Source organism: Solanum verrucosum, unplaced genomic scaffold (genome assembly GCF_900185275.1).
Source record: "Solanum verrucosum unplaced genomic scaffold, falcon-dt-bn FXZP01000261.1, whole genome shotgun sequence".
Lineage (NCBI taxonomy): Eukaryota > Viridiplantae > Streptophyta > Magnoliopsida > Solanales > Solanaceae > Solanum > Solanum verrucosum.
In genome coordinates this window covers 11,662,111-11,675,410 of record NW_026019969.1, presented here as the reverse complement: position 1 = coordinate 11,675,410, position 13,300 = coordinate 11,662,111, and the positions used below count along the sequence as shown (strand labels likewise).

At 34.9% G+C, this 13,300-nt stretch overlaps 1 protein-coding gene across 2 annotated transcripts; it reads left to right on the top strand.

Moving 5' to 3' along the window:
• Positions 1-2,038: 2,038 nt before the first annotated feature.
• On the top strand, positions 2,039-12,693 carry LOC125815641 (aspartate--tRNA ligase, chloroplastic/mitochondrial). Of its 2 annotated transcripts, XM_049495166.1 has the most exons (15): positions 2,039-2,511; positions 3,167-3,310; positions 4,361-4,470; positions 5,856-5,967; positions 6,142-6,213; positions 6,588-6,679; positions 6,918-7,038; positions 8,397-8,519; positions 8,996-9,191; positions 9,755-9,942; positions 10,060-10,131; positions 10,989-11,087; positions 11,189-11,269; positions 11,725-11,782; positions 12,286-12,693. In XM_049495166.1, the coding sequence occupies exons 1-15, from the start codon at positions 2,140-2,142 to the stop codon at positions 12,453-12,455; spliced, it is 2,010 nt and encodes a 669-aa protein (XP_049351123.1). In that variant the 5' UTR covers positions 2,039-2,139; the 3' UTR covers positions 12,456-12,693. The 2 variants fall into 2 exon arrangements, with proteins under 2 accessions (XP_049351123.1, XP_049351124.1); XM_049495167.1 differs by lacking the exons at positions 10,989-11,087; positions 11,189-11,269; positions 11,725-11,782; positions 12,286-12,693 and adding an exon at positions 10,205-10,783.
• Positions 12,694-13,300: the final 607 nt, after the last annotated feature.

Sequence of the window (13,300 nt, the reverse complement as noted above, 5' to 3'; positions counted from 1 at the left end):
GATCATTTTCTTATACGATTGTACCCAAAATATTTGTATTAGTAATATCATGTAATATTGTCTAGTAAATTTTTATATTAGTATTTTAAAATTTAAAATTTTAATTAAAAAACTATAAAGTGGTTGTCCCGTTTCGACCCACAACCCACTAATAATGATTTTGTGCTTGATATTTTATGGCCCACTGAAATAATGGATCAACCCTAAAGCTTGTGAGGACTACTCGGATAAACTTGGTTATTTCATATTAACAAGTATAACTCACATAAATGACTATAGTTTTAGGGTTATTAGATTGAAATAGCTATAAGTATCATATTTTTTTAAAAAAGCTACAGTTTGAGTTAAAAAATAGCTAAATTTCATAAACATTTCATTTTTTTTTTAATACAAAAATACATTCAAAATTAATTCCCACTAAATGAGGTCAGTTAATGTAACTGACAAGGCTATTTTTCAGCCCTTAAACCCACTAATTTGGCACTTTAAAAAATGTAACTGACCTATACCTTATAGGATTCTGATCAGTTTAAAATAGAAAATATGTTCCTTCTTTCTTTTTCATTTCACGCCAAAAGCAAAAATACAATTCCATGGCTACTATCACAGTTTTGATTCGGCATTTCGGAAAATGGAGCGAAGAGAATTGCTATGTAGAATATAGCATTGACGGGATAGTGTTGAAGGAATATGCTTCGTATTCTGATTTAGTTGATTTGATTTTGGTACAATTGAACGTCGATCTTATAAAAAAGTGTATGAAAATCAAATACACTGTCGAAGGTAACGACATGCCTATAGAAATACGTAACAACATGGGTGTGCGCGTATATGTTCAGCTGAAAAAATCAACACTCAATTTGGAGTATATCCCTTATGTGTAAGTATTTTCGATATTGATATAGTATATTATGATTCTGGAGAAACTTCTATTGAAGGTGATGTGTTGCAACTTGAATACAATCAAGAATTAATTGGTACGAATGATACATTACCAATTGTCCCAACGTTTGGCGATCAACCAATATTAACAACTCGACAAATATTTATAAATGAACACAAATCCTCAACAAGCAGGATCTCAGCGATCAAATAAATAAAATTCAACTTCAATATTCCAAAATTAAGAAAAATAATGAAAATTTAAAACTAGTGTCAATAGATTAAGCAACAATATACATGTAGGATGTAGTGTGAAATATGTAGTAACTAGAAGATAAAATACATAAAATCACCCTTTAACTTTATAACAAAACTTACTTTAACCCTTTAATTTTGTAGGCATTTGAATACCCCTTATTCTAATTTAAAGTGAATAAAACTTTTTCAAAGTGCTTTTGCGGAAAAATTACTTGTTTAGTATATAGAAAACACCTTCACTGTACCAAAAATACTTATTTTCTCCCAAAAGTTTAATCAAGATCTTTATTTTTCTTAACTAAGCACTTTTAGCTTTTTAAAAATTTGACTAAATAAACTAGACGTTAATCATAAAAAAAAATGTTTAGATTACAAAATGATTGCAAGTTTTTTCTAGTGGGAACGGGGGGGGGGGGGGGGAGTGGATATTTTTACTTTTACAAAGAAATTATTTGAGATTTTTTTAAGTGAGTAAGACCTTATTTGTTTGTACTTAATGGATGTCTGAATTTGAATGATTCAAATATTAGGCCATTAAATGCGTTTGAAAAGGTTTGAATTCACAATTTAAACTCTTTTATTTTTGAAGAAAATAATTATACTCCATATTTTTAAAAAATAAAATAATCCAAGCCTCTGTCATTCTCAAATATTTCCCTTAAAGCTTTTAGTTTTTGTTCTTGCTTATTTTTATCAAGAATTTTAATAAAAATTATTTGATTAAAATATAAAATAACTTCATAAATATATGTTAAAATGACATATTAATAAACTTTTTATTTAATTTTAACGTAAAAGATTTGACAACATTATTTTCACTCGGCGGCGGGTGTCTATATATATATCTAGGTGAAGTAAGAGTTATTATTTTTCTTAAAAGAAAAAGAAGAAAAAAAGCGTAGAAGCAAAGCATACTTCGTTTAGCCGTAGGACCAAATCATCTTCTTCTTCAAGAAACAGAGTCTTGTCCACACAACGCCATTGCTCTTTCAATCCGCCATGTCCCTCTTCTTTCGTTCCTTACCCACCATAGCCATTCGCTCTAAACCTTCTCCTCTCACTTCTCTACCTTTTTTCTTCATTAATTTCCATACCCCCACTACCCACAACCCCACTTCACTTATCAACCGCACTCTTTCTTCTACTTCTGTCTCCGCTTCTCCCACTACTCCTGAAACAGTTGTCGTCCCTAACACCAAAATTTCTCCATCTCCGAATGCCCTTCAATGGGTAACTAGGAACCAATACTGCGGTGAATTGTCTGAAGAAGATGTGGGTAAACGGGTTCGGCTTTGTGGGTGGGTCGCCCTTCATCGGATTCATGGGGGTCTCACTTTCGTCAACCTTAGAGACCAAACTGGAATTGTTCAGGTGATTTTACATCTTTATGCAATTATTATTATTGGATTGACTTTTAATCTTACACCCCCAGTATTTGAATGCAAAATTTTATCAAAGGGGGGCCTAGTTGATTGATTGATAACAGTAACACCCCCATTGTTATATGCAAGTCTTATATAATAGAAGTTTTACACTTCTGAAAGTTTGCCTATGATTTCTTTAAGTGGCCATCCTGTAGTATTTGAATGAAATTGGACCCAATAGAGTGGGATGGATATAGATGATTCATGTACTGCACAACTAGTTTTTCGTTTTGACATTGTTGATCGATTAATTGTCATCCCCATTGGGAAGGGTACATCCTTAGAAGATTTTATCTTTATTTAGAGACAAGTGGTTTTCAATTGAGGGCCTAGTTGATTGATTGTCTGTTTGTTATCCCATGTTATCTTTAAGGGGAATCCCTTTAGTATTTGAATGAAACGGGACCTGAATAGTTATAGAAATTTATATGCTCGCAAGTAGTGTTGAATTGATGAGAAGTTGCTGATTAGTCTCCTAATTTGCTCCTCTTGAAGTTTTCTCTTTTGCGTTATCTGTAGAAATTGAAGTTTCTCAAAGTTTGCTTGTGTTATATTGATGTCAATGTATTGGACCTAGTTGGTGATGGAACTGTTAATTTCAGATTACTACACTTCCTGATGATTTTCCTGATGCTCATTCTACTGTGAGAGATCTGAGACTCGAATATGTGGTTGCCATTGAAGGTGTTGTTCGGCCTAGGCCAGCTGAGTCTGTCAACAAAAAGATGAAAACTGGCACGATAGAGGTAACTTATGATGACCTTTGAATCACCACAATTATTTCTCTTCTTCCTTCCATCCTTTTTGGTGAGTGTCAAACTTCTGTCTCTCCTCGTTTATGTTAGCTTAGTTTTGTACTTGGTATAATCACATTCAATGGTTACTCGTAACAATTGAGAATCGTGTGGCAGTGCGAAAGATATATTTACCTTAAAAACTTATAAAAGATCTTCAAGGCATGGGCATGTTGAAAATGTTGCAGAAATTATGGTAGTTTACATGAACTTCCAATTTGTAAGGCTCTGATCTTGCATAATCTTACTTGAATCATGTAAAGCTTTTCCATTAGCTTCCCAGCTTTCTCTGGCTACTGCTTCTGTCACGAGGCATCTTTTTATCCAGACTCAAAAAATATGTGCATGCACCTCAACTATTCCACCGGGTACCTGCTGCCTTCCACCGGGACATGTATGGGAGGTATCACCGTATCAGGTACTTCTGCCCACCAAGGCTTGAGCATATGGGAAGAAAATCACTTAGTAATTTTTGGCTCCTCATGATTCCCTGTCCACTTTATTGACCAGTAGGCCACAACCCTTGGGTGCATGGCATACATCTTTCATAATGAACGCTAAACAGCATATGGGATGACTTGGTACTGATCCAATTGGTGTGATTAACCAGTATAGTGGTTCTTATTTCATAGTGTAGTGTATTGCAATTAAAATAGTTAAATGTTACTGAAAAAATATGAGAAAGTGCATATGACATACATTTTAATTTTGGATAAATTGACCTCTAATCCGAAGTGCTGTTAAGTTTTTCAATAATAACTTTAGTATTACTAGTCAATTAAGTCAGAAACTTAATAAGGGCCTTAGTCAAATCTCTTAAACCTGAGACTCCGTTCTTATCATCCAAGGACTTTTGTCTTTCTGCTTCATGATCATCTAATTTTTCTTAATAGATTGGATCTTTTTAGTGGCTTTGTCTATATCTCATCATACTAAGTTTATTCTATATGCTAGTTTCTTAACAAAGTTTTTAATATTTCCACTAATTGGTTATGCATGCAGGTTGCTGCAGAAGATGTCCAGGTGTTGAATGCAGTACGATTGAAGTTGCCCTTCTTGGTAACAACTGCAGATGATGCAAAGGATTCATCTAAAGAAGAAATCAGATTGCGGTAACTAATGAAAGTTCTATAGCTGTTTGCTGAATCTTTTTTTCTCTTTCTTTTCTGTTTCGTGTTAGACCCCCCTGTCAGACCCCACTTGTGGGATTGGTGTTGGGTATGTTTGCTGTTGTTGTAAATATGATAGCAATATTTGTCTGATTAGATAGTTTTGCAACTTAAAGTAATTTATATTTTGATGATATCAAAGTCAATGACGTAATTACTAGCTGGCAAATCCTTTTATTTTTTGACGAATATGTTGCTGGAGCTTTACACCAATTCTTAATATGATCTGGAAGTGTGATCTAAATCGTTATTCTCCACCTTTATTGGTGAGGGGTCAAAACCAAGAACTTCTTGCATTTCTTTTCTCTTTCTTAGAAAAGTGTCTTGAATTTTACTAGTAGTATTGGGTCCGGGACCTAATTGTAGACTGGAAAGTCAGCAAACAGTGGCATTTATCTGTACTTATTGAAAATGGAATAAACATTAGTGCCTTTTCTCTATAATGACACAATTTGGGCGAGGGGATCACGTTGGAAGTAATTGAACTTTATAAGGCTTTGTGCTCTAGATTTCTTCTTATATCTCTTTGCTGGTACCTTGCTTCCCTCTTCGTCAATACAGAGTTTTTTTTTATTTGCTCTATATTTTTCCTGTGGAATCGAACCACCACAACATACCAATACTAATCCCACAAGTGGGTCTGGGGAGGGTGGTGTGTACACAGCCTTACCCCTACCTTGTGAACATTTATTTTTCTGGTGGAATCCATGCATGTTAAATTCCAATTCAGGAAAAAAGATCCAGGATAGAAGTTGCATTTAGAAATTATTGGTTTCTATGTAGGTGCTAAAAGTCGTCTTCTGAGGAATCTCTCTCGTCTCTAAAAACTGCCTCTGTTCTTGTTTTGAAGTGCTTAGACCTCCCCCAATTTTGTTCTTAGTAATGAAATTTTCTTACAGGAATTGATCCATTTGATCTTTTGATACTTTACTTGGAATCTCGGGAGTAGAAAAAGATGAATGAACTAAGCACTCAAAATGGTTTTATCTTTTTCTAGATAAGCGTTTTGATACGTCATTTTTTGCTTCTTTTTCTACCAGTGCTTTTCTATTGATGTGATAAGGGCATAGTCCAGCTTACTTACCTTTCTCATAAAAAAGAAACTATTTATTAAATAGCAAGGGCATAGTCCAGCTCTCTTGCACATATCAAATATCAGCTCTGATTTGTTTTGGATCTTGTTGTTTTTCTTGTTATATGTATCTATTCTGTGAATACAATCCTTTTTTTCATTGCAGAAACAATTCCCTTTTCCTTAAAACTTTGTACCCATTTCTTATATTGACACAGTGCTTCTTGCTAGAAACTAATCTAGTACATATTTTTAGATATCGATGCCTTGATTTACGTCGTCCGCAGATGAGCTCAAATATAATCTTGCGACATAGAGTAGTGAAACTTCTTCGAAGATACCTAGAAGATGTGCATGATTTTGTTGAGGTAATATGTTTGCCCTCTAATTGTATTTTTTATAATATTCTTCTTTTTTTCTGTTGTGAATAAGTAATTTGGTTATCTGGTCTTGATGAAATTGTTGCCTTTTTATTTTCTTTTATTTGTTGTGTGGCTTCTGTTGTTAGTGTTGACCCCAACATTCTCATGGTTACAAGGTAGATTGAGACACCAATACTATCTAGATCTACTCCTGAAGGTGCTCGTGATTATTTGGTTCCTTCAAGAGTCCAGGTATTCTTTACTTATCTTCTGCTTTGCTACTTTTATTGCTAATTCAGTCCCTCTATTTCCTGTTTTTCTAAAGGAAGACTGTTGGTACAAAAGTAGCGAGTCTTCTTGAAAATAACAGTGCTTGTTCCTCCAGTTCTTTGATTTATTCTTCATTCTCTTTTACCTTTGAATTTAAATACATTTATGGAGAACAAGGAGAATTGTGCTTCACAAATTGACAAAATGAGAGTTTGTCCAAAATTATTATCCATGGGATGTCTAGAAAATCATTGAACTTACTATTATAGTTTTTTGATAGGCATACTAATTGAATAAAGTCTCTCTCTAGTTATTTCTCCACGACATTAAATTTATTTTGTGGTTGTGTTATAAAGCCAGGAACATTTTATGCACTACCCCAGAGTCCACAGCTGTTCAAGCAAATGCTGATGGTCTCCGGTTTTGATAAATATTATCAAATAGCAAGGTAATTCATTTATATAGTAGCAATTTTATATATTTCTACTTCAAATCTCTTGCATACAAAGTTCATGGTGATCCAGATTTAAAACTCAGGCATTTCCAATGCTAAAACTAGGTGAAGCAATATAGTTTTATTGACACCTAAGAGTAGTTATCTTATTCTTAAAATAAAGAAAAGAAATGTACTCATGAGCACGCCCCATAAGCTAGACTCACGTTGGTCTGTGTTGTGTAATTTTCAGGTGCTTTAGGGATGAAGATTTGAGAGCCGACAGACAACCCGAGTTTACACAGCTAGATATGGAAATGGCTTTCACTTCTATGGAGGACATGCTGAAGCTCAATGAGGATTTGATTAGAAAGGTTAGATGTCAATGAAAGGAGTAAGCTCTGTTAAAGTGTTAATTATAAAAAAACAGCATCAACTTTAAAATACTGGATAGAGTATTGTTTCCTCCAGGTTATGCAGTGCCGCTCAAGTTTTTGGGGACTATTTGCACTATCAAAGAACTAATGTAACATGGACATGCATATGCACAGATCTATTTCACCATAGGTGCTGGAAATAACAAAGTTGTGAAATGATTGCCACATTTTTACTAGTTATTTATTAGATCACCAAATATATATATGGTGTCAATCATAGGGAGTATGAGTGCCAGTACTGGTGTTGGTTATAGTTTTGGTAAGATAGGAAAATGATGCTAGAGTTGAGCCATTGTACCTTAGTCACATTATACATAAAACAACTATAGCGTTGTGTATATTTTAAAGGAAGTTTCTCCTGCCAGAAAAAAATAATCTGCTCTATGATTCCTTTTTTGGTATTCCTCCCTTATTAGTGTGCATTGAGGCGAAAACATAGGTGATATCTTCCCATCTGTCTAAGCCTTGGTGGATAAAGTTACCCGGTGTCTGTGGTAGATAGCCTTGGTGGATAAAGTTACATAGGTGGTAGCTTTTTTTGTAGTAATAGTGGGCCGGTCTCATGAGATCTATGCCATCCATCAGAATCAAACGAAGGTCGAAGGACCATTCGATTCATTACCCTGTGGAATTAGTCGAGGTGTGGGCAAGTTGGTTTTGACACAGCGGTTGCCAGAAAAAAAGTTGTGCATTGAGCTTCTTCTCTTACGGAGACATGAGTGTAATTGCTGAACTGGGATATATAGCTAAATTTCTTAAAATGTAACCTGATACGCAGTGGAAACTGACAACTAAAATTTCTCTTTCTTTTGGTTTACAGCATATGACCTGTCCTAATTACTATAGTATTTACACTATGACATGAGTCAATATTGGCATATGGGTATTTCTTGTGTTAGCAATATAGTCTATCCTCTTGTTCTTTCATCTAAGTTTTAGCACTCTTTAAAGATTTTAAGTTGTGTGATTCTAGTCCTGCATGGCACCGAGTGTCTAAGACATTATCTTTGGAGGGTGCCTTGCTTTTGCCTCTTATCTCTATCTTGAAATTCTAGTTTTTACATGAAGTGGAATGACATCATACAATTTTGCTTAAAAATTGCTAGGCCTGCATTTCATGTTCCAAAAGAGTGTTGTCAGAAATTTACAGGATGATTTTCTGAAGTCCTCAATGGGCCATTGTTATTTAGTTTTTTTTTGCACAGTTAAAAATCCTAAACAAGTGAACTTTTACCTTTCTATATTTGTAAAAAATAATTCAGTGTAAGTGATGCATGATCACATCTTTATTGCAGGTCTTTCAGGAAATTCAAGGTGTCCAACTGCCAAACCCTTTTCCAAGGCTTACATATGCTGAAGCAATGAGTCGATATGGTTCAGACAGACCAGATACTCGTTTTGATGTTGAATTGCGAGATGTAATTCTTCTGCTGACTCCAATATAGATCTTTGTTCTTTTTTTGTTTCTGTTTTTCTTGGAAATGTACTTTTTCTTTCTTGCTTTGATGAACGTGTAGTTGTTGTCTAGCTGACATGCTTTTTATGCTTTCTCTTACACTTTTGGCTTGGGGCTTTGGGGTGGGGGGGGGGGGGGAGGCAGAAGCAGAGGTATCATGCCAATTAATTTAGACTATGACCCAGTTCACTTTCATAGGATTTTAGTATATTTTGATTTATATTTTGCACAAAGATTTTGCTGTTTTATCTGTACAACTGATAGAGTTTAAGTGTATCTTATTCTACAAGCTCACTGCTTCTGTGTTAAAACTTCCTCTCCTTGTCTATGTAGTTGTATTATTTCCAAAGATGCTCCATATGAAGAAATTCAACTAAATACATCAAAATTCATGATACCACCCTGTAGCTGATGATACTTGTTTTGTTTGAAATGCAGGTGTCCGACATTTTCTCCAATACCACATTCAAGGTTTTCTCAGATGCCTTAGCAAGTGGAGGAATTATTAAGGCCTTATGTGTGCCTTGTGGGACAAAATCTTACTCAAATACTGCTTTGAAGAAAGGCGACATTTACAAAGAAGCAATCAAATCTGGAGCAAAGGGTTTACCTTTTTTAAAGGTCTTGAATGACGGTAATGGAAGTACTCTTATTGGCAATGAGTGCACGAGCTTGTTTGCTTATAAGCCAAAAGCCATAAGTTACGAGTTCTAACTTATGAGTTTTGGCTTATTTTTATCTTTTTGGTTTAAAAACAAGTGCTTAAAAGATTATTTTTTTTTACCCAAATACTATTAAAGTTCTTAAAAGCTATTTTGGCTTAAAAGCACTTAAAATATGCCAATCCAAACAGGCTCTAAATTATATATTTTGTGTAGTTTTACTTCTGGTTCAATTATAGTCCCGTATATGACATACTTCTTGAAGTTTAGTAGTTATTTTGGGTAGACTTCCCGCAATGAACAGATTTGCTCAATAATTGCCATACAACAAGACAATTCCTTCCATCCGCCACAAAAGTCCATAACCTTCAAAAAAGTATGTTTGAAGAAAAAATAGGATTCTCAAAAAAAAAAAAAAATTTTAATTCTCAAAGAAAAAATAGGTGCAGGAGATATGGGCCATATCGAGGCTTCAAGTTATGTGGATGTACCTTCAAGTTTCTCTTGCCATAAATTGGTTACTGTAATTTCTCAGGGAGCATTGAAGGGATTCCAGCGCTGGTTTCTAGTTTGGATACAACAAAGAAAGAGGAATTGCTGAATCAGTTCTCTGCAGTACCAGATGATCTTATCTTGTTTGCTGTTGGGCACCATGCAGAAGTCAATAAAACGTTGGATCGTCTGAGAATATATGTAGCACATGAACTGGGTTTAATTGACAATGTGAGTTTCTGATGTCCAAATTCAGGTCTACATATGTGCTTATCTGCAGAAGACTTAGGTTCATGACTAGCATCTTGTATGTTCTAATGTCCATCTTTCCTTCGTTCATGTATCTAGTCCAGGCATTCAATACTTTGGGTGACTGACTTTCCAATGTTTGAGTGGAATGACTCAGAACAGAGACTTGAGGTATGGTGGCATGAGTTATCTTCCATGATGTATGTGCACTTTCAGTCCATCAGTCATTTTGCTTCAGTCTTAGGTGGTCTACTTTTGAATATTGAGGAGAAGTAAAATAAGCAAGCGCCCAAGGTGTCCTTTATTAATGTGAGGTATGGTGTCCTTAATGACGCATGAGGTCCATGAAAGAAAATAAGGAAGAACTCGATGAGTGATTATCAAAGGAAAGGAATTAGAACACCAAAAGAACTCAATGTTTACGTTTAATGCCACCGCATACTTGGCTCGTTGTTGGTGAATATGAGTTTCACAATTATTTTATGTGGTATTGTTCTTACCTGTTACGACCTTACTAACTGGAGAGGTACAACCCTGTTCTTTAATGGCCTGACCATTTTCTATAATCATGACCTTGATTTCTCTAATATGCGTTCCGTTTTCAGTACCTCAAAGCTCTACATATCAAGACCTAGAAGGCACAAGTCAATACATTCATACCAATCAAGAATTCTACCTTTAGAGCTCTCACCAGTAGCTAGAAGACTATTGCTTATTTGTTAAATTGAGAAACTCAAATAGAACTTTTAGATGTGTAACAGTAACTTGGGTTGTTTGTCACATTTCTCTTTGAAGATAGAAGAAATTTGAGTCTGCTTTTGAAGAATATGAGTTGGTATGTGCCTTACATTAATTATTAGGACTGATCTAGCGAGGATATCCTTGCTTTTACCTTTCAGTGTGGCAATCAAATAAACAGTACTAATTCTCAAAAAGTCTGTCAATCAAATAAGGGTGTTTTTTCTAAGACTAATCTGTTTCTCTGTTATGATATTTCGTTATGTGAAGTGACCATAATTTTCCTACAGGCTTTGCATCATCCTTTCACTGCACCTAATCCAGAAGATATGAATGACCTCTCTTCTGCCCGTGCCTTAGCTTATGACATGGTTTACAATGGTGTTGAGGTACATAATTCATGTTCTCCTTACTAGTTGCTTCAGTGATAGAAGATAATAATGTGATGAAGATAAATTATTATCTGTTGTTACCTTACATCTTGAATTAGATTGGTGGAGGAAGCTTGAGAATTTACAAGCGGGAAGTCCAAGAGAAGGTTCTCGATATTGTTGGCATTTCCCGAGAGCAGGTAAGTTGGCTCCTTTGGCTTGCATTGCATCCAGTGATTGTCCAGTTTTATGATGTATTTCCTTTTTTGCGTAAAGAACCTTTGTGTTTATGGAATAGTCCAGATTATGCACTTTCCTTAAATTCATTTTTGTAATTTGATTTTTCCTCGAATCTTGTGTTTTAGTCTACTTACACATGGTACTATATTTGCACTTTATGAGTCTAAAATCTTACTGGAAACAAATATAGGCAAGTTAGTTAGTATAAAAAGGAAGGGTGATTTGTGGATTGTGGTTGTGTACGTACAGCTGGCCAAGGTTTTAGGGTCACTGATGGTAAAAGTTCTTATTTTTGAGTGAAATCCTGCATTTGATGTTGTTCTTGATCTTTGCTAAATTCTGACAGGACTTGAACCAATTTTGCCAGTGAGTCAATTGAAACTAACATATGGATATGTTGTCTCGTTTGTGGCAGGCTGAAGCAAAATTTGGCTATCTTTTGGAGGCTCTGGATATGGGCGCTCCTCCACACGGTATTGCAGAATGCTTTCTGTTTTGACACTAAATTTGCTGGCACGAGGCAAACTCTTCTGCTAATCAAATGTTACAGGAGTTTGTATATTAGTACTATATTTCATGAAGACCTCCTTTCCCTATCTGCTATGAAACAAATAAGCTAGATTTGAACTTCTATAGTGTCCTGGACTTGAGGAATAGACCTTTGAAGCCAAATACAATGCTAGGATGCCATGGGCCTCTAAAGTACAATTCTAAAAAGAACCTATAATCTTGCCTTTATATCTACTGCTAATAATTCTAAAGTGGAACTTCAAACCTGAGCTAGGAACACGGTGGAGCTTTTCTCCCCCGAAAATCTCCTTGCTATACATCGTTCAGACAGTGTTCTTACTAATTCCTAGAACCTTTTTAGAGCAGTTGCTTCTTCAGGCTTATAGTTTCTATTATATGTCCCTGAGAAATCTTGCATTGTTCGTGTGATTGGTACTTAAGATTGTGATTACTAAATATGTTGCAGGAGGAATTGCTTATGGGTTGGATAGATTGGTGATGCTCTTGGCAGGATCTCAGTCCATCAGGGATGTTATAGCTTTTCCGAAGACAACAACTGCTCAATGTGCCCTTACTCATTCACCATCAGAGGTTGATCCACAACAGCTTAAAGATCTTTCGTTGCAGAAGATATAGTTTCTTGATTGATTTTGGGAAGTATTATGTACTGGAGAAGTTGGTAACGGTAGATTATCATCGTGGGATTGTTTTCCAAGGGCATTGTTATTTTGAAATATTGATATTGTAGCACCAATATAATTAGGTTCCAGTTTTGCCTTGCTGAGAGAAGAGGGATATTTTTAACTTGTGAAATTATGAATGCTTGAAGTTTATGGACATACTGATGAGGGAAAGGATTCGACTTTCATCCTTACTGAATGCTGTCATTTTTTCTTCTTCAAATAATTCTTTGGTAAAATTACTCCAAGTGACCCTTCGGTCAATTTAGTTACAAAAAAAATAGCCAGTTTCTTGCTTCTTATCGAAAGGATTTCATATCTAAATTTTGGAGTTGTTTAGAGGTGATTTTGAGTTGATCGAGATTGAATAGTTGGTGTATACATCATGTATGTTTCATGTATAGTTAAGATGTATTCAGCTTTTGAGTGTATATAATGTATAGTTGATGTATAGCTCATGTATACATAACTTATATTGTATAGTTGGTGTATATTTTTTATGACTTAAGGTGAGTTATGTTGTATAGTCAGTGTATACTTTCTATGATTTTTGACTATTCTTTATGTTAATAAAACATTGTTATGTTTGTTGTAAACTAATTACCTTATTGTATATATTTAAAATTACCCCTAATTCTTTTCCTTTGCTATTAACATGCTTTTTATTGTCATTCACACATAATAACAAGGCAATCACTTAACAGTTGACATATATACTGCTCTGCTTGTTATGTGTGTCATGTATGATCCAGCCTCTTCATAGTCACTGCTAAGAGGTGCTAATTTCTGACTTAAATCTGC

Bases quoted from the DNA above. Each gene is read 5' to 3' on its own strand.
- LOC125815641 (XM_049495166.1), top strand. From the start codon at position 2,140: ATGTCCCTCTTCTTTCGTTCCTTACCCACCATAGCCATTCGCTCTAAA. The intron at 6,214-6,587 runs GTATTCTTTACT...TGTGTTATAAAG, and splicing joins TGGTTCCTTCAAGAGTCCAG to CCAGGAACATTTTATGCACT. The intron at 8,520-8,995 runs GTAATTCTTCTG...TTTGAAATGCAG, and splicing joins TTGATGTTGAATTGCGAGAT to GTGTCCGACATTTTCTCCAA.